Raw genomic sequence first — 24,977 nt, 5'->3', positions numbered from 1 at the left:
ATATTGTATTGTGTGACAGTGCACGGAATGATCCATCCCCACTTCCCAAAGTCTAAATATTGTATTGTGTGACAGTACACGGAATGATCCATCCCCACTTCCCAAAGTCTAAATATTGTATTGTGTGACAGTGCACGGAATGATCCATCCCCACTTCCCAAAGTCTGAATATTCTATTGTGTGACAGTACATGGAATGATCCATCCCCACTTCCCAAAGTCTGAATATTGTATTGTGTGACAGTACACGGAATGATCCATCCCCACTTCCCAAAGTCTGAATATTGTATTGTGTGACAGTGCACGGAATGATCCATCCCCACTTCCCAAAGTCTGAATATTGTATTGTGTGACAGTACACGGAATGATCCATCCCCACGTCCCAAAGTCTGAATATTGTATTGTGTGACAGTGCAAGGAATGATCCATCCCCACGTCCCAAAGGTTTTAAACTACTGTCTTTTGTTCTTCTCATTTAAGGTGGTGCCCCAAATTATTACCCGAACAGCTTTGAATCCCCTGAGGCTGTGCCTCAGTGTAAAGAACTGCGCTTTAGAGCGCATGGAGACGTGGATCGCTATTCCATAGACAATGAGGACAATGTCAGCCAGGTAAAAGGGAGGGGCGGAGCCAAATGCCCTTTGAACTTATCTCATGGAGCCCGCCACATGCGACTTTAGTGCCTGAAGGTCCAGGACTCAGGGTCCGGGGGTGCTTTGAAGGGGAAACATTCATTCCTGGGACCTCCATCCCTCCCTCCCCCCCCCCCCCCCCTTCCTCTCTCCACCCTCTTTCAGAGGACCACAGATGCATGTCTCTGATGTATTCTTTGGCCTCTCTGTGGACAGGGCAGCACCAAGTGATAGGTCAAGGAATGCTCTTTCCATTTCCTCATGCACTGAAAATGGAGTAGAGTTTGTCCTTAATGTGTCACTCAGAGTCTCCCAGACTGGCAGGAAACCAGCTGCCTGGTGTAATGAGCAGACAGGCTCCTTACAGCCTTGGCTGGAATTAGTTCTCACACCCCCCTGGTTACATCAAATCATTTATTAACAGCGGTAGCTGCAAAGAGGCAGCCCGTCTGCTCCAGGGTTTGTGCTCTCCAGGCTTCTCCATCTCCCACCGGACTGAGTTCAGTTGCTGTATTAATTCCTTTCCCTAGGCCCAAGCTCTAGTAACAAAATCTGACCCATTTGGGAAAGGAGTTAATACAGCAACTGGACTCAGTCCGGTGGGTGATGGAGAAGCCTGGAGAGCACAAACCCTGGAGCAGACGGGCTGCCTCTTTGCAGCTACCGCTGTTAATAAATGATTTGATGTAACCAGGGGGGTGTGAGAACTAATTCCAGCCAAAGCTGTAAGGAGCCTGTCTGCTCATTACACCAGGCAGCTGGTTTCCTGCCAGTCTGGGAGACTCTGAAACTATGCTAACATAAAACAGGTTTCAGCCCTGCAGCCTACGCAACCCTGTGCAGGGCAAGGGGCCTGAAAAACAGCAGGAGAGACGCAGAGCTACAGGGAGCCCCTGGGTTTCTCCCACAGTCTTTATTGTGTGGAAAAGAATGGATTGATATCCCCGTTCCATGGTCTGGATGAAGCAGTCCCCAAATCGGAGAAACCTTAGTGTGTCAGCCCCCAAATCCTCTCTCCATAGAAGCACAACCTCTGATGATATTAAAGGGGGCAATTTGGAACTGACTGTGTAGATGCACCCCAGGTGGGCACATTTAACGTGCACTTTACGCAGATTTTCTGCAAGAACCCAGGCACGTGGTTTCTATCTGAAAATGAGCGTGTGCAAAGGGCTCACGATAAAAGCATCCACGTGCCTTGCACATTCTGCTTGTGTGCCTGCTGGAGAAGGAGCAAAAGAGCAGATGCGCCTTTGGAAACCAAATCAAATCTTGCATGCTGTTCTCCTCCCCCCGATCTAAAGGGCACCTACTTTTAACCGCATTAGAGGAGGTCCCGTCTGTCTTCAGTCAGGCGATTTCACCTGGGTGATACCTGTTTAGCGTCACAATGAAAACTTGCACACAAGAGGTGATCAGACTCCACTCCTAGGTTAGCATGTGTGGTGATTTTGAGTAAAAGGTAATGTTTAAAATGCTCCTTAAAGCACATGAGCTAAGACTGCCTTATCTTAGCAGTTTCTGGCAACCCTTAACTAGTGTTGGATTTCTCTGTATTTTGAATGTTTAGGTTCGGGACTTCTATAAAAAGGTACTGAAGGAGGATGAACGCAAGAGGCTGTGTGAGAACACTGCCGGCCACCTGAAAGATGCTCAGCTCTTCATCCAGAAGAGAGCCGTGAGTGGCATTTTGCTGCCCTCTGTTGTTTATTTGTGGTATTGTAGCTGCAGGAGGCAGGCTGGGCAAGGGCAGTTTCTTATGGATGGACTTTGGGAATATTTTTCAGCCTGGAAAAGTGGGATGCAATGAAGTTGTAAAGAAATAGTAATAAATTCTAGGTCTGTCATTTCTGTTTAGGTGAAAATGTTCACAGAAGTTGACCCTGATTACGGAGCTCGTATCCAGAACCTGCTAGATAAGTTAAATGCTAAAACTCAGAAAAAGGTAAATGCATGACAGTGTTCCTTACTGGTGGTCCCATGTACGTCTTCCCTTTGGATGTCTGGTGTGTTTCTTTGATACTCTGATGCATCAATGGCTCCTCTTCTCAAACTTCATGTCCGATAAGATAAGATTGAACAATAACATTAATATCTTCCAGTAAAAACTGATTTGCTTTTGTTGTACTTCTAATTTTAATGTCATTTTGTTGTCCAGTTGATTGCTGTTTGTAGTTTGTGTGATGTGTCATCTGCATTCTGTTGGGGGAAATCCTGCATATGACAGATAGGAGAGTTGTTTTTGAGTTGGTGATAAAGGTTCGGCTTTACTGCCATAGGATATTTGATATTCTGCCTTTTCCAAGCTAGTCTCAAGGAAGATTACAATCAAATTACATTTGTGTCACAGTCTGCAGTATTATTGGGACAAAAAGGAAGGTGGGGCATTTATAGTAAGGGGTTTTTAATTGGTCATCTTAGATAAGCAGAAGATTTAATAACAACCATAAGTTTACCAGGAAGATTACAGAGGCAGAATAGCGAAAGTTAAGAACATAAGAAATTGCCATGCTGGGTCAGACTAAGGGTCCATCAAGCCCAGCATCCTGTTTCCAACAGTGGCCAATCCAGGCCATAGGAACCTGGCAATTACCCAAACACTAAGAAGATCCCATGCTACTGATGCAAATTAATAGCAGTGGCTATTCCCCAAGTAAACTTGATTCAAAGCAGTTAATATTGAAAGTTAGCCAGGCGGGGGATTATGATCGAGTCCAGGTAGCCTCTGATAGAAGGGAGGCTCTGTCGCTATCTGGTGAAAAGCTGGGCTGGATAACCAAGCCTTGACTTTTTTCCTGAACATAAGCTAGGATGTCTCTAGACATAGGGGTAGTGGTACCATGTTCCAAACTTTTGGGGCACAGTAGCTGAATGCACGAAGTAATGTGTAAATTAACCAGGCAGACACCAGTGGAGGAGATGATTGGAAGGCTATTTGGTAATATCGAAGTTCCCTTGTAGGGGTGTAGGAAAACAGCAGCTGCGAGAGATACTCAGGGGGCCATGTTGTTCATACACGTGAAGACTGAGCAAAGAGTTCTGAACTGGATCTTGACTTAAGATTGGCCTTGTGTGGTCAGTTGTACTTTGTAGGAGTTGGAGGCAGTTAAGATTACACCATAGGATACCATGGAATAGAGTATTACAGTAGTCCATGCAGTTGGTGATTAATGCATATATCACAGTTTTCAAAGGCTAAGATCCTATTTACCTGGATAGAATGCTAGTTTTAAAAATTGCCTCCACCTAAAAGCCGATAAAAGTGCACACACTGTTTCACGATGCATATTTTTAGCTGTATTCAGGAGAGGCATTCTCAAGGATGTATTTTGGGTGAGATTAGAAAATAGTGCATGCAGATTGCATTTTCAAATCAATGCACATTATTTCCCAAAGAAATTTTACGACACACAAAAAAAAAAAAAAGATGCAAAGGTCTACAAGTATTATTTGAAAATCAGGTACTTTGCTCCAAAGCAGGAAGTCCCTTTGAAAATTGCCCTTCCTTATCCAGAGGAAAAAGATGGCGCAGTGGTCAGAGTTTTATTTAAATATATTTCTAGTCCACCTTTTACAAATATTGAAGTCTGTAAAGCGATCAACCAATATTTTAAAATAAATACATTTTAAATAAATAAGCTGCCCAAGGGTTAGGGTGGGCTGGCTCAAGGACATGGGGGGATTTCATTTTGAAAGCGGCAGCTGCTGTGGGATTTTCAGAGGAAAACTCTATGGGAAGTCTCCCTTTCAATATCCACTTGCCGGCTTCCAGTGCAAAGGACCCATAGGCCTGCAAGCTCCCTCGGTGTCCGAAAATTGGCCTCATAATATGGAATTGTGAACATTTCAAGGCCAATAAGGAAAATCCTTTCTGCAGGTAAAACAGAATTGTCTCCACTGGAATCAGGATTTTGGTTTTGACCCAAACAGTCTGTGTGTAGATGTAATCATGTCTTTTATCAGCAGACTGGAGAGGTGGTCCCAGGGGCAGAGAGGAGCTGGAGATCAGAACAGCTCACGGAGCTTTGATTATACAAAACTACATGCATTGTTTTTGACCCAAACACAAATCTCTGTGTGTAATGTTTTTCCTTAGGTAATAAAAAATGCAAAACTACTCGTGTTGTTTTGCTATCATTATTGCTCAAATGGTTGCAGTTTAAAATGACCCCAAAGTTTGCCAAACGGCACAGAAACTGATTGTTTAATTCTTAATATCCAGTTACTATGTGGTTCTTATGGAGATTTGTGACCCAAGAATATGCATAGACACAGCAGGAATTTATTAAATTAATGCTGGCATTCTAATTTTTCAAATATTAGATTTTTCTCCAATCATCTGTTGCTTCCCTCCTGTGATTTTTTTCAGGCTGATGCACATAAGGGGATGGGAAGAAACTTACATGATGTCTCATGATCCAAAGGCATTTTGTTAATTCATAAAAATTGCATTTTGAAATGTGTATACACACTTTTTTTTTGGAGGGGGGGGGGAATGTAACCATGTGTTGTTATGTTGAGTTTCATTGGAGCTATGCAAACAGCATGGTTTGTTTTAACCCCTTTAATCTTTTTCTTTTCTTTAAAGGATGTGTTTAGAACATTTACACCACGCGTCTGCCAAAAGACCCAGTAGAAGAAAGAGCACCACTGGGAACCTTGGCTTCAAGATGACTGTGCCAGCTGTTACCATCAAATAAGCCATCAGATGTGGCCAATAGTTACCACTGTAAACAGAAGTCAACTATTACATTCCACAGTCTGTAATGCAGACTGTTAAATGGGGCAGATTTTCAGGGGTTACATGCGTAAGATACGCGTGTAACCCCTGAAAATCTGCCCCTTCCACCCCCTGCGCGCGCTGAGCCTATCTTGCATAGGCTCGGCGGCGCGCGTAAGTCCCGGGGCTTCGTAAAAGGGGCGGGGAGGGGCATGTCCGGGGGGGGGGGTCAGGGCGGTCCCGAGTCCTCCGGCACGGCGGCCTGTGCCGGGGGATGGCGAGCTGGCATGTGCAAGTTACGCCTGCCTCGGGCAGGCGTAACTTGCACAACAAAGGTAGGGGGGGGGGGGGGGGGGGATTTAGGTAGGGCTGGGTTGTGGGTTAGATAGAGGAAGGGAGGCGGAAGGAAAGTTCCCTCCGAGGCCGCTCCGAGAAGGTGGATGCCCTGAGAGGAGGGGATTTTGGAATGGGGACACACCACTGGAATCCATCCCTGGATGAATGGCATGTGTCTGGGGAGGTGTAGGTGTCACCTGAGCAGGGAGTTTGGAAGACAAGTATTTGAAGCCAAAATGTATATGTGTGTGTGTATGTATTCCCTGTCCCTGTTTTGCCTGGTTTGTTCTGCACCAAGTTGCTCGGAATTGGGGCAGGGTAAAGGGGGCTTTTGGAATGGAGTGATCACCAACTTTCATAGCCTCTAATACCCTCAAGTAGAAAGCAATGAGGATTTGTTGTAAAGGTTCATTCTCTGAAAAGATTTTGAACTTGTCTGAGATACTCTCATTTTCTTCTGATAAGCCAGATCTGGCGACTTTCGGTTCCTCCTTTGGAGCGTTATATTTTGCCCTCAGACAGACCGATAGGGACATCTTTTACACAGTTCCTGCCAACATTCCATAGAGTGGAAAGCATAAAAAGAGAGAAAACCTGATATTGTTTTCAGTTTGCTCTGGTCTAACAGCATCAGAAGGGAATGAGATACAGAAAGAACAGTAGAGTTAGAAATTATTGTGGGCATCAAAAATTAATTCTGATTACAATATGCTAATTAAAAACTATTGCATATTCTGTTTTCTGTGATTTTCATAAAACTACTACTATGCTATATTTCAAAATAAAAACAAAATCATACACTTGTTAAAAATGACATTTATAAGAAAAGAATGCTTACTGCTTTTTCTTTTGTCCTATAAAGTGAAGTTGATTGTATTTTAAACTATGTGCTTGTAAGTTTGTTATGGGGGGAGGGAAGAGACACAAAAATTTGTTGCGATTTAACCAAGATAAAAAAGTGAAAAATACCAGTTTAGTTTTCTCGGAAATAATGGAAATGGTAAGAGTAAAGAGGTCAGCATTAAACTATACAAAAAACACAGGTGGAGAAGGACCAGCAGAGTTATCAGGAGAAACAAAGGGAGGCCAGGAAAGTGGTTAAGATAGCAAGGGCCTAAAGGAAGAAAAAAACTGCCCAGTTAATAAACGAAAAAGTTAAAATCTTTAGATGTGTGAAGGAAAGATGAAAAGCCAAAGAAGGAATAAGGACAATAAAGGGAGAAGGGCTTTTTGAAGATAAGGAAAGGAAAAAGCCACATATCATAGGAGGACTAGCCTAGTGGTTAGTGCAGTGGGGGCTATGAATCAGGAGACCAGGGTTCGAGTCCCGCTGTCGCTCCTTGTGACCTTGGGCAAGTCACTTTACCCTCCATTGCCTCAGGTACAACCTGAGGCAATGGAGAGTATTGTGAGCCCTCTGGGGATAGGGAAATACCTACAGTACCTGAATGTAATCCGCTTTGAAGCGCTGAAAAAAAACGGAAAATAAATAAAATAAAAAATAATCTTAAATAAGTTCTTACATAAGAAGCACCATTCTGGGTCAGACCAAGGCCAGACCATCAAGGGGAAGGCCATGGATCTAAGATGGGTAATGGCATTGATAAATGCAAAAAGAAGAATGCAAATTAAAGAAGAGGAGGCAAATGAGTGAATAAGACCATGGGATTCAATAATGTACACCCCAGATACTAAATAAGTACAAGAATGCCCCTTGAAGCTCTCTTCAACTTGTCCTTGAAGATGGTTCTAAGGAATTGTCAGATTGCAGATGTAGTCCTACTACACAAAAGGAGTAAAGTGGCCACGTACGTGGTTAGAGCAATCGGCTGAGAAACAGAGAAGCCAAGGCTCAAATCCCACTGACACTTTGTATGACCTTGGGCAAATCAATGTACCTCCCACTGCCTGCCAGATACAGACTTAGATTGGGGCAGGGACTTATTGTATCTGAATACTTAACACCATTAGCACTGCACTGCATACATCCACTAGCCTTACAAAAATGATAAGTAGTATTATTAAAAGTAGGAACAAAGAGGAGAGGGCAACTACAGACCTGTTAGTGGGAAAAACTGTGAAAACATTACTAAAGAAAAACAAGTAGATTACAGGACAGCAAACATGGTTTCAAAAAGGGAAGATCCAGTCAGATGAACTTGATAAAAGTGATGAATTTGGTGCAAGACAGAAGACTGGTAAGCAAGCTGAACAGTAAAAAGTTGTAAATTAGGGAAGGAACTGGCCGAGTGGCAGGACACAGAGTGGTGGTAAATGGAGTCTATTTAGGTGCCCCAGAGCTTGGTACCTGGCCCGGTTCTTTTCAAGATCTTTATTAGCAACATTGCTGAAGAGCTTGATTGGAAAATATGCATGTTTGCAGATGATACTTAAATTTGAAACAAAGCCGACATGCTGGATGGGATAGAAAAAAATGAAAGTAGAGTAGAAAAACCTGAAAAATGGTGTTGAGTTTGGAAAATGAGTTTCAGTGGGAAAAAGTATAAAATCATGCATTTGAGATGCAAAAAGTCCATTAGTCACATATCAGGAAAAAAGAAAACACAACCTATGTATTTCTTCAGTCCACAATTAAAGGGGATAGCCAACCCTACGACAGAAGAAAAATGCATTGATACATCAACAAAATAATGACAAGGTAGCTGAAATCATCCAATAAGGGAGATTCAGACAGATCCATTCAAGTTTATCTCTGGGTTATAATGTTGGCAAGCTGGGAGGCATCAGAACAAATATGCTTTGTTCCCCTACGTTTTACCACACATCTGCACAGAAAATTCAGCCAAAATAAGCACCCAACTGCAAAACCCCTGGTCTCATTGATAAAAATCTATTCATTTTCATTTCCTGCCTTTGTCACATCAGGAAAAAATATTAAATTTCAAATTTGAGAGATTTCTCTATTCTGAAAAAAGCTTTAAAATAAAATCTATATCTGAGTCTAATACAAAGGTGGAGAAAATCTTTATTTTAAAACATTTCTATTCCACCCTTCTTGTATCCAGGGCAGATTACAAAAAAAAATCCCCCATTCACAATCATGTTGAAAATGACATATATAACAATAAATAAGTTAATCATTAAAAGCAATTTTAAAAAGGTGTGCTTTAAAGAGCCTTTCTAAATATTTTGGAATCATTAGAGATTAATTCTGTAGGAAGTGTATTCCAAAACATTGGAATACTACTGAGGAAGTGCTGGTGTTATTTTCTTCTCAAAAGCGCTGTTAAAATGTGAAGGAGAACTGACTGAAGTCACATCCATAGGCGAAATGAACAAAAGTTTCAGGACTCTATACCCCCAGGCACCAAATTAGGATGTGTGACACTATCACTAATAATCACAGGGATCCTGAGATTAGCAGCAAGATTTTTTACTAGCTCAAGACTGACATCTAGAGTTCTTTAGCAGCATTACAGTCATTTCTGAAAACAGAAAGTATAAATAAAGTTCAACAATTATATTTCTGATCACTGAATACTTGATTTTTTTTTTATATGAAATTAGCATACATTCAAATAAGCAATGTGTAGAGCAAGTCAGGATGCTAAAAAACTTTGTAAAGGCAGCAAAGTCTCCAGAGCCAGCTGAAAGCGAATTGTGAAGTTCACGGAGTAAAACCATAACTATATTTATGATTTGGTTAAAATGGTTTACAATTATCTCTAACCTTCAACTTAAAAGGTTAATCTGCCCAAGTACTTGTCATCGTTTATTATAATTAGCAAGCTGCAGAAATATTAACAAATGCAGGAAACATCAACACTGGTAAACAAACTTTCAGGTTAGAACAGCAGCAGAGTAAAAAGGTGTTCTCCAATTACAATGCATACCTTCATAGCAAAAATAATTTGTCTGCAGTCTTTATTACAGAGCAACCTTTACCACAAAGTTCAGTAACTCCCATTCACAGTCAGTTGTAAAAAAAAAAAAAAAGACCACCACTGAACACTGATCCAGTAATACCACATCTACAGTTAAGTATATTTTGTGTAAGAACAAATTAAATTGAATTTAATAATTAAAAAATAAGCTTATGAAATATTGAGCACAAGAACACAATCATGTTAGTTCTTTCCATGAGGTGAATCTCGCTATAATCCTGCACTAATAGGGAAATCCTGTTGAACAGCATTTAAAGGAAATCTGTACTCTCTACTGCTCAAAATGTATTTATTTATGTATTTAAAAGCTCTTATATACCGGTATTCGTGGGTACATCATATCTGTTTACATGGAAACATATCGCAGTACATAGAACATGGAGGGGTAAACGTGCAGAGAAATAATAGGAACAAAATAAAAGGAGAGGAATTCAGATTGGGATTATTAAAGCAAACTAATACAAACTAAAACAAATAGTAACTAATACAAAATGTAATGGGAAATACAAAGACAATATAATTTAGGGTGGCTTTTAGGGAGCCAGGGGTGGCATAAGATAATGAAATGGGTGGAGAGTGTCTATGGGTTTTATCAAGTGGGGGTCTTGCAAGGTTTCATAACAGAGAGAGATTTACAGTAGGGAAGTGTGATAAGAGCATTATAGATGGAGGTAGATAATTACCTGGGGGGGTTGCAGGGATGGGAGGGAGTGAAAGATTTCAAAAGAACACATAAGTGAAGGGCTTGCAGCTAGGAACAGCTTAAAGTAAATGTATAAGTATACGGTATGTCTTTACAAAAAGAGTTTGTCCACTGACTGTGCTGAGTCAGAGAACTTCAGATGGAGCATAAAAATTGCCAAACTAGATCAGAGCAAAGGTCCGCCTAGGTCAGTATCCTGTCTCTGTCAGTGGCAACCAGAAAGCAAAGTCCAGAAGTCAATATAACACAGGGGATCTCTGAAAGGAAGGAATTAAAAAGCTGAGTGGGAGATATAGATGGGCCATATGGTTTTAATCTATTCTATAGTAGGAACAGGATTGAGACCTTGGATAAAATAATGAGAAGATGCTGCTGAGAATTTATATTCTTATTTACCCAAAGTGGTAAAGAACCAGAGAAGAAGTCAACTGGGCAGATTGCGCAGGTCAATTGGTCCCTATTTGTACTCAACCATTATGTTACTATATATCCTGAGTTTGCTAAAGCATTATTACCATACATGGGCCCTCAGCTGTTGAATCCTCCAGCAACATGCAAAATAAAGCTGGTGGAAATGCTGTAGGCCATCTTAGTTACATGATATATGGGTTATCATATATCAGTGACTCCCAACCTATTTTATCTCATGGCAAACTATCACCTTCCCACTCTCCACTCCTCACTCAGTTGCCATCACCACCTTCCTTTCCCTGACATCTTCCTTCCATCACCACCTTCCATTCTTTCTCTCCTGCAATCACCACATTCCATTTCCTCCATCCCCTTGGAACCACCCCTTTCCACCCCCCTGACACTCCCAAGAACCCTTACTTCCCTTCCCACCTCACTGCCATCATCGGGAACACCTTTAGCTAGCAAGAGGAATTGAATAGGCAGCATTTCTTACCCAATGCTACCTCTTCCTCAGCTGGCTTTCTTCCAAAGTCAGAACTCATTGGGGCTTCGTAGGTTTGCAAGACCCACTGGCCCCAGAGAGTTCCAACTTGAGAGGGAGAGGAGGAAGCAGCTGGAATGAAGTGCTGCTTGCTGACTCCTGGTGGCTGGAGGGGATGTGCAGTGCCGGTGGAAGGTCTGCAGCTGCCCTAGGCCGTGATGATGTTTCAGCATCACATGATCTCTCTCTCCGTTCAAAAATGGCGCCCTGACCTCCGACTCCACCATCCCTCCCACTTCCGGTGCCCAAGGCAACCGCCTAATCCGCCTAATGCTCCCGTGACCCTGGGGATATGCAAGACATAGTGGAAGGGAAAGATCAAAACTGTGCCAGCGGTAGCGGTGACTATGACTGTCTTCCCTGGCAAATATTTTTGGGGAACCTCTGCCATATATAATAGGTGCATTTTGTAACAGATGCAGCAGTTGTTCTGATTTGTGCCTTTGTCCTAAGGTCTGCTACCAGATCTGCCTCCATCACTTATTGACAGACCAGGGTCAATGATTTTTGCTCAGTTTTTAAAGCATAACCAGCTAAGCTTGATTGGCAGACCCACCAATCAATGAACTGTAAAAACCCAAGAAGATGGTAGCATTTCTTGATCAATAGAGGAGCAGCTCTAATGGGCAGGTATCTAACACCATGAGTAGTGAGCTCCACATCACTTGAAAAGGAGGTATGTAGGCGAGCCATATGTAAGCAGGCAATTAATTAATTCAACCATTCTCTGAATGCTAGCAACACACATACCCTTGTGTGTAAAGCATTAAAGCAGAGAGTGTACCAAACTTTTATTATGCAGGCAGAGGAGAAGAGAACATGCCAGAGAAGAGAGACAAAGTCACAGACCAGATGAAGATAAGTAATAAGGGTCAGAGATCTCTGCTAAGAACTCAGGATGCAGGCGAGGAAGTGTAGCCCTCAAAAGATCATCACACAAGCCAGTACCTCTGAGACATGTTATCCAAGATATGAGGTGGGGGGGGAGGGGCGAGGAGAGGGAAAAAGAGGGAAAGGGGTCCTTGCACCAGGATGGTTAGAAGGCAGAATGTGGAACATGTGCTGGATATTCAGTTCTACAGCAGGCATGCATTACCCACTTACTGAGGCAGCTTCAGGGACTGGAGGACTGGGGGGTAACTACCAGGGCTAGTGGAAGCACTAGGCAGACTAAGCGATCGCCTAGGGCACCAGATGTTCAGGGGTGTTGTCATTGCGATGTTAGTGGTAGTGACTGGCTGGCACCTTGATGACGTTTTGATGCCACATGGTTGGGGGAGAGAGAGAGAGAGAGAGACCTCCACTTAGGGCACCACAGACCCTTGCACCAGCCCTGGTATCTGCACAGCAGCATCTGCAGTCGGGGCAACAGGGGTACCAGTATCAGAAATCAAGCACAATGGAGATAACTGCACAGCAGCATCAGAGGCAATGGGAATTCGGTGGCAAGATTGTTAACTGGAACTCCTATATGTGATCCCATTACTCCTGTGTTACAGTCACTACACTGGCTTCCAATCTCTTACCGGATGCAGTATAAACTTGCCGTAATTATTCATTCTCTTCTACATAACATTCCCTCACCATGGATTGCTGCAATTTTAAAAGTGCATACCCCAGCGAGAGCACTTAGATCCTTGAGCCAAAGCTTATAAGATGTCCCCTCAAAGAGAGTACATCTGGAAGAAACCAGAGAGTGCGCTTTTTCCACTGCTGGCCCTCTCCTCTGGATCTCCTTTCCAAAGGAGATTAGATCGACCAGAGAATCTAGATTCTTCACGAACGCTCTGAAAAACATATCTATGTCAACAAGCTTATTCTGTCTAACTGCTTGAATATTACCATCACTTCGACTGATGTTTTTATAGTATTTCACAACTTTATTAGTTTTTCTTGAGATGGTACTTTGTTTTTATGTTTGCTTATTATGTATGTTTTATTGTACCTCACTTCAAACGTAGGAGGAGTAACAAACACTTTTAGTAAATAACTGCGTGGCAACAGCTGGCATAGAGGACAATGGGATATCTGCACAGTTGCATTGGGGTTTACTGGAGGAGTAGTATCCCAGTGGTTAGAGCAGCAGGCTGGTTCAAATCCTGCTTCTTTCATGGATACTTCTTGTGACCTTACACAAACCACTTCACTCTCCATTGCCTCAGGTACAACTTAGATTGTAAATTCTCTGCGGCAGGGGAAATAACTACAGTACCTGAATTATAAAACTCACCTTGAGCTCAGATTTTGGAAAAAGTAAGAAATTACATCTAAAAATCCAAATTCTCCATGCTCAACCAATTTGCCACACCAGTGTTATTTTATGACCTGCACCATGGTTACACCTATTTTTCGGGGTTGATAAAACAAGGAGGTAGGCGATCTAAAAAAGCCGTGGGGGCAACACATACAATAGATGCCTGAAAATGTCCGTTGAAATGCTTTATTTAGGAGACTTGTAGACCAAATACAAACATTGCCCGACTCAGGCCGAGTTTCGCCCCCTCATGGGGGCTGCCTCAGGGGCTATAATAAACAAATACCGATTACTGATTTAACAATGCAAGACATACATGACTCACACAAATTATAAAAACAAATAAATACTTAAAAGGTAACGAATGGATATGAAACATATATATATATATATAACATTTAAAATGGAACATACTTCTTGAACAGATGTGTACTAGCAATGTAGTTTGAAATAATCAAAATAGGATGTCATAAAAGTATAGATAATTTTACCTGTACAAGATAAATCTTATATGCGTATATGGATGATCTTATTGCCAATGAATTTTCTTGAAAGATTTAGAACTGTGTGAAAAAAATGGATAAGGAGACTGAACTGTGTGAAAAAAAAATCAACTAACTTGAATTAGAAAAAAATCAGACAAAAAATGAAAGATTAAAGAAGTAAACAATAATAAAGGAAAAAATGACTATAAAAGAGCGTGCCTATTTGTAAAATTGTGGAAAGAACTTTGAACAGAAACCAATTGATTGATCATTGCCTATATCAGAAACGTGCATAATTTCATGTTACAAAACTGAAAACAAAGTGTGGGAAAATGAATGAATACATGAACAATGAAGATGAATAAAACTCAAATAGCTCAAATATCTGCTGCTACCATAATGAAGTCAAAATACTGCTTACTTGAAATTTAGATATCAGTCATGTGAATCTGGTCTTCTGCACGGAGTTTAATAATAATAATAATAATAATAATAAAGGAAAAAAAAAAAGCTTTTGTGCACGCCGAGGCTAATTAGCACTCAAGGCTGAGAAAATCAAACTAAAAACAAAATTAAAAACAGAGTTAAGAGTGTTGAGGCAGAGGGTTATTTAGAAGCTATAAGAGAGTCATAGACTTAATATTACGGTAACTGCAACTTTCATCATAAAAAACAAATGCTTACTTGACATGACAGACTAGTGCTAGTGATGGTCTCATGCACGATATGCTGAAAGACAATTTAGAAGAAAAACTAATTAAATTAGACTACTCCAACTGCTGCTCTGCAACTATAACATAGATGCAAACAACCAGTAACCTAGCTGAGATAAACCCAACAAAATATATTAACGTCAAAGAACCTAAGCAAACAAACTCCTGGCACAATGAAAAGATAAAAGAAGTCAAAAGGAACCTAAGAGAAAAAGAAAGAGAATGGAGAAAAAATAAAACATCCGAAAACCTAACTAGGTACAGAAAACACCTAGCCTAATATAAACAAATAATTCTCAATGCAAAAAAACAGTTTTACGACACTAAAATAGAGAAATATGCTAACAACCCAAGAACCTTTATTTTCCATAGTGAGAGATCTCACTAATGACAAATCCATCTTTCCGCAAAACCTACCAGTAAATAGATGCAATGAAATAGCTACCTTTTTCAGTGACAAAATTAAAACCTTAAATCAAAAATTCCAGACACAACGAAACAAGAAATCAGAATGAAAAAAAGGGACGTTGAACAATGGGCGACATTCGAGATGGTGTCTGAAATGAAAGTTAAAAAAACTAAACCCGGCCCCCCATGCATTCGACACAATACCAACCACTGAAATAAAAAAAGTAGCCGACACAGTGTCACCAACATTAGCAAAGATAGTGAATTTATCGTTAGAGGAAGGAATCATGCCAGACAATCTAAAAGGAGCAATTGTAAAACCAATTTTAAAGAAGAAAAACAACGACCCGCTTAATCTGAGCAATTACTGACCAGTATCAAACCTACCCCTAATTGCAAAATTAATTGGAAAAACTGTACAAAAGCAATTAGCGGAACACTTAGATAATAATATCTTGTATCCATCATAACATGGCTTTAGAAAACACTATAGCACAGAAACACTTCTGCTAGCACTAACAGACAACATCATGAGAGGTGAGAAGTTGTACATGTGCATGCGATGCAAAGAGCTCCTGGCTCTCAGAGAACGAGTCCGATCTCTGGAGGCTAGAGTGGCAGACCTGGAGGAGCTGAGGCAGACAGAGAGGTATATAGATGAGGCCTTCAGGGATATAGTAGCCAAGTCCCAACTTCAGACTGGCAGCCCTGGTGCTGCCTTGGAGGAAGGTGGTCTCATGACTGGAGATCATCAAGCTGGTGTAGCAGGAGAGGATCCTGCAGCAAGGACCTGCTCTCCAGGTGATACATTGTCCTTTCGTACCGAGGACATCTCCCCAAGGCCTACTGCCCAGGAGGGAAGGGTTAGGTCGGCCGTCATAGTTGGTGATTCGATTATTAGGAATGTAGATAGCTGGGTGGCGGGTGGGCGTGAGGATCGCCTGGTAACATGCCTACCTGGTGCGAAGGTGGAGGACCTCACGCGTCACCTAGATAGGATTTTAGGCAGTGCTGGGGAGGAGCTGGCTGTCGTGGTACATGTAGGCACCAACGACGTAGGAAAATGTGGGAGGGAGGTTCTGGAAGCCAAATTTAGGCTCTTAGGTGGAAAGCTTAAATCCAGAATCTCCAGGGTGGCATTCTCTGAAATGCTCCCTGTTCCACGCGCAGGTCACCAGAGGCAGGCAGAGCTCCGGAGTCTCAATGCATGGATGAGACGATGGTGCAAGGAAGAGGGATTCTGTTTTGTTAGGAACTGGGGAACCTTTTGGAGAAAGGGGAGTCTCTTCCGAAGGGATGGGCTGCACCTTAACCAGGGTGGAACCAGACTGCTGGCGCTAACCTTTAAAAAGGAGATAGAGCAGCTTTTAAACTAGAACAAAGGGGAAAGCAGACAGTCGCTCAGCAGCGCATGGTTCGGAGAGAGGTATCTTCAAAGGATACTAATGCATCCCGACAGTGAGATTCAATAATAAGAAAAGTAGTCCAAGTGCCTGTAACTAAAAACTCACCTGAGCTAAAAAATTCAAACTTATCCCTATCAATTAAAAAGCAGAATGAAATGTTTGTATGCTAATGTAAAAAAAAAAAAGCAAATAGAATATTAGGAATGATTTGGAAAAGAATAGAAAATATCATAATGCCCCCGCAGCATAAAAATTGTGGCATTTCTGGTCCCCTCATTTCAAAGCGAAACTAGAAAAGGTAGAGAGAAGGGCAACCAAAATGTTAAAGGGGATGGAACGGCTCCCCTGTGATGAGAGGCTGCTCAGCCTGGAGAGCAGGCGATAGAGGTTTATTAAATCCTGAGTGGGGTGCAGCACATAAATGAGGGATGGTCATTTGCCATCTTATTCCCTGCTTCCTTTTAAAGCTAAAAAGGAGGCGGCGGGGTTAGACGTTTGCAATTTCGGGTAATAATGGAAATCCCACTTGATCAGTGATTTACCAGTGAGAGAACAGAAGCGCGCAGGGGGTCTCGGACTATAAACTTGATATACAAGGATGTGGGGGGGTTAGCAGCCTCCAGGGATGATAAAATAAAAGATTGGCACTGTGAAGGCTCAGCGCCACTGCTGCCCTGGGTGCCGCGCTTCTGCCTCTGGTTCAGGCCTTCCGCCAGTCCCAGATATCCCTGGAGTCTGCCAGCCGCACGCAACTCCCTGCATTCAGGTCCCAGCAGGCCCTGGCTTTGCTGGGCTTCTAGGTTCTCCTCATACGGAGTTGGGGGAGAAACAGCCCCCCCCCCCCAATCCCCTAAGATAACACAGAGAAGGATAGTTCCTTCAAAGCAGTTTATAAAGCAATAGATGGGTGCATTACATTCACTCTGCCACCTCCCCCATCCAGCTCTGCCAGTCCTCGATAGCTCAAGGCCCAAACAAATGACCCTGCCCCCGCCCTCAGGCTCCCTTACAACCTGTGCTATAACAGAGGTACCTCCCAAATCATCTCTATTCAAACAGCAAACACACCCTGCTGCTTAGAGCCCTTCCCCTCAACTTCCCCTAAGGTATAAGTTATACCTTTCCCCTTTCAGGCTACTCTGTTTCCATGTGCGAGCTGGAGGATTCCTCTCCCCCGGAACCTACCTCCATCTCCTCCGGCTCCTGGCCCTGGCTTTTTCTGGCCATTGCCACCATGTAGGCACGCCCTCTTCCTCTAGCTCCCCAGGTTCACCTGTGTCTGACTCCTTAGTGTCTGCCACCTGCTCGCCTCCAGGCTCTCCCTGCAGGTCAGGTGGTGGTTCTAGGAACCTGGGATTTGTAGTTTTTCTCCACTTCACCTGGGTCTGGAGGCTGCAGGCTCGAGCTCTCTCTGAGCCGAGAGGAGCTGCAATTTCTGCTTTTCTTTGCCGGGGAAACTTTCCCTTCCCCGGGCTCTTTTCCCCCTTTAGAAGGGGAGAATCTTTTTCCTTCTTTCTCCTAGGGAGTTGGACCTGTCGCTGCGACCACTGCCTCACCCACGGTAAAGCCAGTTTTCAAACTTTCTGCTGAGGAGCTTGCCCAGCAAGGCACCTGGGGTGGGGCAGGGGTGGCTGCAGCTTGTCCCTCTCCCCTTCCCCCATCTTTCTTTTGGTTTCCCTTCGTCGTATTTCCTTAGAGTTTCTTTGTGGTAGGTTTGGTTAGTGGTTGGTTCCACTTGTTCCTTTTGCATAGTTTATAGTATTGTTGCTTGTGATTTCGTTTCTCTGTGTTTGTTTCCTTGTTTGGGGGGTTGTTTGAGGTGTTGTCTGTCCCTTTGTGGTTCTGTGTGTTTGAGGTGTTGTCTGTCCCTTTGTGGTTCTGTGTGTTTGACGTGTTGTATGTCCCTTTGTAGGTCTGTGTCTGGTCAGGTTGTTCCTTGTAGTTGTGTGTTGGCTTGTGTTTGTCCCCTTTTTGGTTCTTCAGTTCCCAGTTCCCCCCTCCCCCCCCCATTTTGTTTCTCCCTTCCCCTATAGAGGCTATTCCATAGTGCACAGCGCTTGTTGGCCTCTGCACAGCCTATATTCTTAACTACTGCAAGGGTCCTCTGCGGTTCCTGGGTTTTGAGCAGTTCCTTCCCCATTCCTCGTCCATTCCCTCCCCTGCTTAGGTGTACTCCACCCTTGCTTTTCCTTTTTCCCCTCCCCCTCCCCTTCCTTTGTTGGTTAACACCTAGTAGCACGCTGAAATCCAGGAAGGTTGAGGGTCCTAGGAAGGCCCTCCGGACTGTGACCCACAGAACCTCTGCACTGCGCAGTGATCCCTTCCCTGCACGCGTTCTGCAACAGCGGCGGCAGCTCCTCGGTAAAACTCTCAAAGTCGTCCTGCCCAGAAAGGGACCTGCAAGATGGCAGAAGAGCCCCTCCCAAGCTCCACAAGATCAAAGAGCCAGAGGGACTGCCCATGGAGCCCTGTTCAGATGTAGGTCCTGAGAGTCCAGGAGAGGGGAACTTCTCTCACTTTTCACCGCCCTGCAGACGTCACTGTCCCTCAAATGGTGCAGCGGGTACAGTGGGCCCACGTCCATGGCCAAACTGGAGCGAAGGGAGCACTGACCGAGGCATCCACCGTGGAGGATCCCCCTCCCTCGCTGACAGTCCCTGGAGCTGCGAAGCGCTCCAACAGGAAGCAGAAGACAACTCCGACTCCGACTACAGGCACTCCCCAGGGTGCCCACATTGAGCCCATCCATCGTGAGAGCGCCAAGGGCGGCCCCATAGATGTTCCTCCCCAGACCAGCACTGACGAGAACTCTGTGGGAAGCTCCCAGGTCACTGAGAGGCCTTCTGCCCTTCCTGCCCCACCGGAAGCTCGCACCGTGAAGACTTCCACCGTATCTAAGGGTGGGCTCTTCCCACCCACCTCCGTTCCCCCGGGCCCCAGCGACCCGATTGTTCAGGGTTCCGTCGCTGGTGCTCCAGTGGGGAAGAAGAAGAAAGACAAGTCTGTGCGGGAGGCCCCCACCGGCTGGCCTCTCGTATGTAGCCGTTGTGGCCAGCACCCCCGCCACCCCTCCCACTGGGCACATTAGGAACAGGCGAGTCCCTGCCCCGTCGCCGGTCATCATGGGGGGGAGGTGCGGCCTGAGCCGCAAACACGCCGCCCGCTGCGACATGCTAGCAACGAGGGACATCCGCGATTACGGGCTGGCTGCGGCTACGGTAGTGGGGGCGGAGAACGTACATTCTGCGAGCCGGGAGAGCGGGAGGGCGGTGATTTACTTCCGCTCCTCGGCCACGGTTCATTCAGCATTAGTCACTGGGATCATAGTGGATGGTCTTTTTCACATCCTAGAACCACTGGACACCCAAGGGGTCCGTATCGTGCTTTCCAACGTACCACCCTTTTTAACCGAGGCAGGGCTGAGGCACAGGCTTGCTTCCCTAGGGGAGGTGAAGTCTGCCATCTCCGTCCTTCCCCTGGGCTTCAAATCGCAGACTATGAAGCACGTGGAGTCGCATCGACGCCAGGCATGGATCGTACTCCCAAGGGGCACGGAGAGCATCGAGGGGTGGTTCCCTATGTGGGATGGGGGCTGTTCCTACAAGATATACTATACTACGATGGAGGACCGGTGCTACCTCTGTAGGGAGGTAGGCCACGAGAGGAGGGAGTGTCCTCTGCGGAAAGGACAACTACCGAAAGGGCACGAGGTCGCCCCAGAAGCCGGTCCTCCAAGAGCTGCTGAGCTCGCGAACGGCACCCCGGACACCAGGACCCCCCCACTCCTGGGAGAGGCGTCCACTCTACCAACTCCACCAGCTCCACGTGCTGAGCCTCGGAAGCAGAAGAAGTCTGCAAAGGCTGTCGTGCCTTAGCCAGCCTCGGAGGGTCATGACCCCCCGTTGGAGGGAACGGGTGTCCAGCCTATACCATCGGCCCTAGAGGTGGTAGCCAATAGGACTGCCACCAGGAAAGGAAGGAAACCTGAGCCACTCCCGGCCCGCAGAGTGGACCCCTCTTCCCCCTCTCGTAGCAGCGGCTGGAGGTGACCAAGCCTCCACCTAAACGGGGTAGTGGGGTTTCTACTCAGAAGCAGAGAGCTCAGGCTGGGGACAGCACGGCCCAGGCTCCGTCCTGCCCCCCTAACCCCTCCGGAAATTCTTCAGCAGAGAGGGAAATGGAGGCAACATCGGACCACGTAGTGGGCGAAGGGCACGTTCATGGCCAACCGGCGCCGGCTACCACCGATAGTGTCGCACCCGCGCCGGGTACCCCCTCCCCCACCAGTACTTCTAGGAAGAGGAGACTCCAGGACTGTGAATCAGACCAGGGGGCTTCTGTGACTGGGTCGGTGTGGTCCCTGACTTCTGAGGCGAACCCGTCCAGCCCGAAGAAGAGGGCCGCATCGCCCATTCCCGGCCTTCCTGTCCTGGATGCCTCCGGACTGCCGGCCCAGAGCTGGGACGCAGATAGCTTTCTAGAACTGGTCTGTGGAGGGCCACTGGTATCTCCCTTCCCTTTCACTGCTACCCTGGACCTCCCCCTGTATAGCCCACTCCCTGGCGAGGACACAGAAGACTTAGGAGCAGAATCCTCTGACCCTCCTAACCCACTACAAGAGGTTTCTCCCTCTTCTAGAGCTGTGGGGGAGGGAAGGGGAAGACCTCCTGAGTCTGCGCCAGGGGCTAGCAAGGGCACCGGGAGCCCTATCGCTCCGTCTGCGTCTCGGCGGGTTGGGGAGTGCACGGAAGGTGGTGCGGAGTCCCCTCCTAACTATTCTTCTAACTGTTCTGCAGCTCCTGATGGAAATGCGGGAGGCTTTCATAGTGCGGAGGACTCGAGTACTTCCTCGAAGTGCGCTCCTCCCTCCGCCGAGCCGATACTTCTCCCCCCGGATTCCAGGGGGAGGTCCGATTCCCTTACCAGGGAGGCAGGGAATGAGGGTCAATCCCCTGGGGAAGGGCCTCCGGCTTCCACCGAATCCCTTGGCCTCCCGGGACCCCTCATTCCCTCAGCTGAGCCGACCCTCCTCCTGTCATCTGAGGAGGTGCTTGGCCAGCATGATGGGCTGGAGAATAAGGACCAACATGGGGCAGGCGACCCGTTGTAAGTTTCCACCCCATGTGACCGGTTGCATTGTTGACAGAGAATGGCTCTGACATTCAGCACTTTGAACGTCCACGGCTGCAGGAGGGGGTCTCCGAAGGCACTGGGTGCTCGCCTTCCTTAAGGCGGGGGGGTACTCAGTGTCCTTCCTTCAGGAGACCCTTTCCACCCCGGAGACCGAGGCAGCTTGGCTTCTGGGGTGGCGCGGCAGGGTGGAGCTCAACCACTCCGTCGGGCGATCCAGCGGAGTGGCCATCCTGCTGGCGGATTCCCTGCAGGCCGAGGTGCTGGATGTCAGACCTGTCGTGCCCGGTCGCATGCTTCACCTCCGGGCCCGGATCGAGGGCTGCACGATTAACCTAGTTAACGTGTTTGCCCCGACTACCGGACCCGAACGTGAAGCATTCTTTCGCCAGATGTCAGCCCACCTGGACACCCTGGAGGCCGACGAGGAGGTCGTGCTCGGGGGTGATTTTAATTGCACCCTCGAGCGCGGCGACCGTACTGGGAGCGAACAGCACCTCGCCTCTTCGGCTGTCCTCAGCGAGGTGGTCTATCACCTGTCCCCGGCTGACATCTGGCGAACGCAACACCCCGGGGCATCTGACTGCCACACCTTTATCCGGGTGCAGTTCGGACAGGTGTCTCACTCTCGGATCGACTGTTTTTATTTCTCCTTCGGGTTGATGTCACGAGCCCTTTCTAGTGCCAATGAGGTGGCAGCCTTCACGGATCACCATGCGGTGACCGTGAGGGTGAGGTTCGACTCAGTCGAGCCTCGCGCTGCCTATTGGCACTTCAATAACTCGCTTTTAGAGGAGAAATGGCTTGTGACGGCGGTCTGAGAGTTTTGGGGAGACTGGCGCGAGCTCAAGTCGGACTTCTCCTCGCTCGCCGATTGGTGGGATGTGGGGAAGATCTGCCTCGGGCTTCTCTGTTGACAATATGCTAGAGACGTTAACGGGGAGCGGCGTCGCGAGATGGAGCGGCTCAAGGGGGAGCTGCACACTCTCGAGGCGGGGCTCTCCGACGCCCAGCACCAGCTGCAGGCGGAGTATGAGGAGAAGAAGCACACCCTCCGGGCCCTCGAGGAGCAGTGGGGGCGGGGGGCCTTTGTACACTCGCGGGTCCAGTTCCTTCGCGAAATGGACTGCAGCTCGCGCTTCTTCTACGCACTCGAGAAGAGGAGGGGGAAGAAGGGGCGGATGACGTGTTTACTCTCCGCCGACGGAACACCCTTCACAGAACTGGACAGGATCAGGGCGAGGGCACGGGACTTTTACTCTGCCCTCTCCGGACCATGTCGATCCAAATGCCTGTAGGGACATGGGATGGGCTTCCCGCGCTCAGCCAGTGTGACAGAGAGAGGCTGGAGAAGCCCTTCACTCTGGCCGACCTCGCTGCCGCGCTGGGTCAGATGCCCAACAATAAGACACTGGGCATCGACGGACTGAGCGTTGAGTTCTTTGCCCACTTTTTTGATCTCCTAGGACCTGACCTCCTGCGGGTCCTAGAAGAAGCCTGGGAGGCTGGCGCCCTTCCCCTTTCCAGCCGTCGCGCGGTGCTCACCCTCTTACCCAAGAGTGGGGACCCGCGTGACATTTGGAATTGGCGCCCGGTCTCCCTGCTCTGCACAGACTACAAGATCATAGCCAAAGCGATGTCACAGCGGCTGGCGTCTGTGTTGGCGCATGTGATTCACCCTGATCAGTCCTACACCGTCCCGGGCCGGACCATCTTTGACAATATCTTTTTGGTCCGGGACCTTCTTCATTTTTGCCTTAGGGCCGATCTGTCGGTAGGCTTTTTGTCCCTTGATCAGGAGAAGGCCTTCGACAGGGTGGATCACACCTACCTCATGGGCACCCTCCAGGCATTCAGGTTTGGCCCCCATTTCGTGGGTCTTCTCCGTGTCCTGTATTCCTCTGCAGAGTGTCTTGTTAAGGTCAACTGGTCCTTCCTTGACGGTGTCTCTGGCATTCGGTCGGAGTATGTCAAGGGTGCCCGCTCTCCGGGCAGCTCTACGCCCTGGCCATCAAGCCGTTCCTGTGTCTGCTTCACAGGCGGCTCGTTGGCCTGGTGCTGCGGGCACCGGAGATGCGGATCACCCTGTCTGCCTATGCCGACGACGTGCTCCTCATGGTCCAAGACCCACTTGATTTGGAGAGGGTGCGAGCCTACCAGTGGGTTTTTTCATCTGCATCCTCAGCCCGAATCAACTGGGCCAAAAGTTCCGGACTTTGGGTAGGGCCGCAACAGGTGGATCCTCCCCCTAGCCGAATTGATAATTTTTCTTGGAGCAGGGGGACCCTGAAATATCTGGGTGTCCACCTCTCCGCTGCGAAGTCCGCAGCCCCGGCGAACTGGAAGGAGTTGGAGGAGAAGATCACAGTTCGTCTGGGGATGTGGAAGGGTCTCGTAAAGCTCATGTCCTTCCGAGGGAGGGCCTTGGTGGTGAACCAGCTGGTGTCAAGCATGCTGTGGCACCGGCTGGCCGCCCTGAGGCCGCCCTCGGAGTTCATCTCCTGGACCTAGAGGAAGGTGTTGGACTTCTTCTGGGCCGGGAGGAGGCACTGGGTCTCCGCAGGTGTCCTGGGGCTCCCCCTCGGGGAGGGAGGGCAGGGGGTGGTGGACATAAAATGCAAAGTCCACACCCTGCGGCTCCAGGCCTTGCGGAGATTCCTGTACGCAGACCCGCCTCCGCAGTGGCACCCGCTGGGGGCCTTTTTCCTCCAGCAAGTGGGCGGGTTGCGGTACGACTGGCAGCTCTTAGTGATAGACAGGGAAGTGTATGCTCGCAACTTCCCTGAGCTGCCGGTCTTCTACCAGGACATTTTCAAAGCCTGGAGTGTGGTTTCCGGAACACGAGACCCCTCGACGCCCCTGAGCCTGGAGATCCCAGAAGAGCCCCTTATTCACAACCCCGCTCTGGTTGTGAATGCCCTGGACTCCCCTCAGGTGCGCCGATGGCTCATAGAGTCCGGAACCACAAGGGTCGGTGATCTCCTGAGCACAGACCGGCGATGTTGAGTGACCCCAGAAGTGCTGGCCCAGGGCATGGGGCACCCGTATGTAGCCGGTCATCTGCTCAGAGAGATACGGGTCCTTTTTACCCCCCGGCCCCTCCAGCCCGTAAGAGGGGGTCCCTCAGGCTGGGAGTCCCCACCCCTGCCCACCCCTCCCCCTGTCCTCCCAGACCTGATAATTGGCCCACCTCAACATCAACAGGGACCCCCTCAGCCTCCCTGTCCCCCTCCCCACAGCCTATGTCGGCTGGATGCGCTCCGGCAGATGTCCTTCCAGGAAGCCCCAAAGGTGGCGATCCATTTACTGGTCCACCACCGGGTGCACCAGT

The 24,977-nt window shown here is 47.2% G+C and overlaps 1 protein-coding gene across 1 annotated transcript in view; it reads left to right on the top strand.

The window, feature by feature from the left end:
- LOC115079431 (catalase-like) overlaps nt 1–5,533 on the top strand; it is a 33,145-nt gene extending 27,612 nt beyond the window's left edge. Inside the window, exons 10-13 of the mRNA XM_029583023.1 lie at nt 480–610; nt 2,202–2,309; nt 2,490–2,576; nt 5,220–5,533. Of these exons, the coding sequence (XP_029438883.1) occupies nt 480–610; nt 2,202–2,309; nt 2,490–2,576; nt 5,220–5,267 (374 nt within the window). The 3' untranslated portion in view covers nt 5,268–5,533. The remainder of the gene's footprint in view (nt 1–479; nt 611–2,201; nt 2,310–2,489; nt 2,577–5,219) is intronic.
- The last annotated feature ends 19,444 nt before the right edge of the window (nt 5,534–24,977 follow it).

This window comes from Rhinatrema bivittatum, chromosome 17, assembly GCF_901001135.1.
Source record: "Rhinatrema bivittatum chromosome 17, aRhiBiv1.1, whole genome shotgun sequence".
NCBI lineage: Eukaryota > Metazoa > Chordata > Amphibia > Gymnophiona > Rhinatrematidae > Rhinatrema > Rhinatrema bivittatum.
The sequence above is the reverse complement of the archived record's forward strand: the minus strand, read 5'-3'. Positions and strand labels throughout refer to the sequence as shown.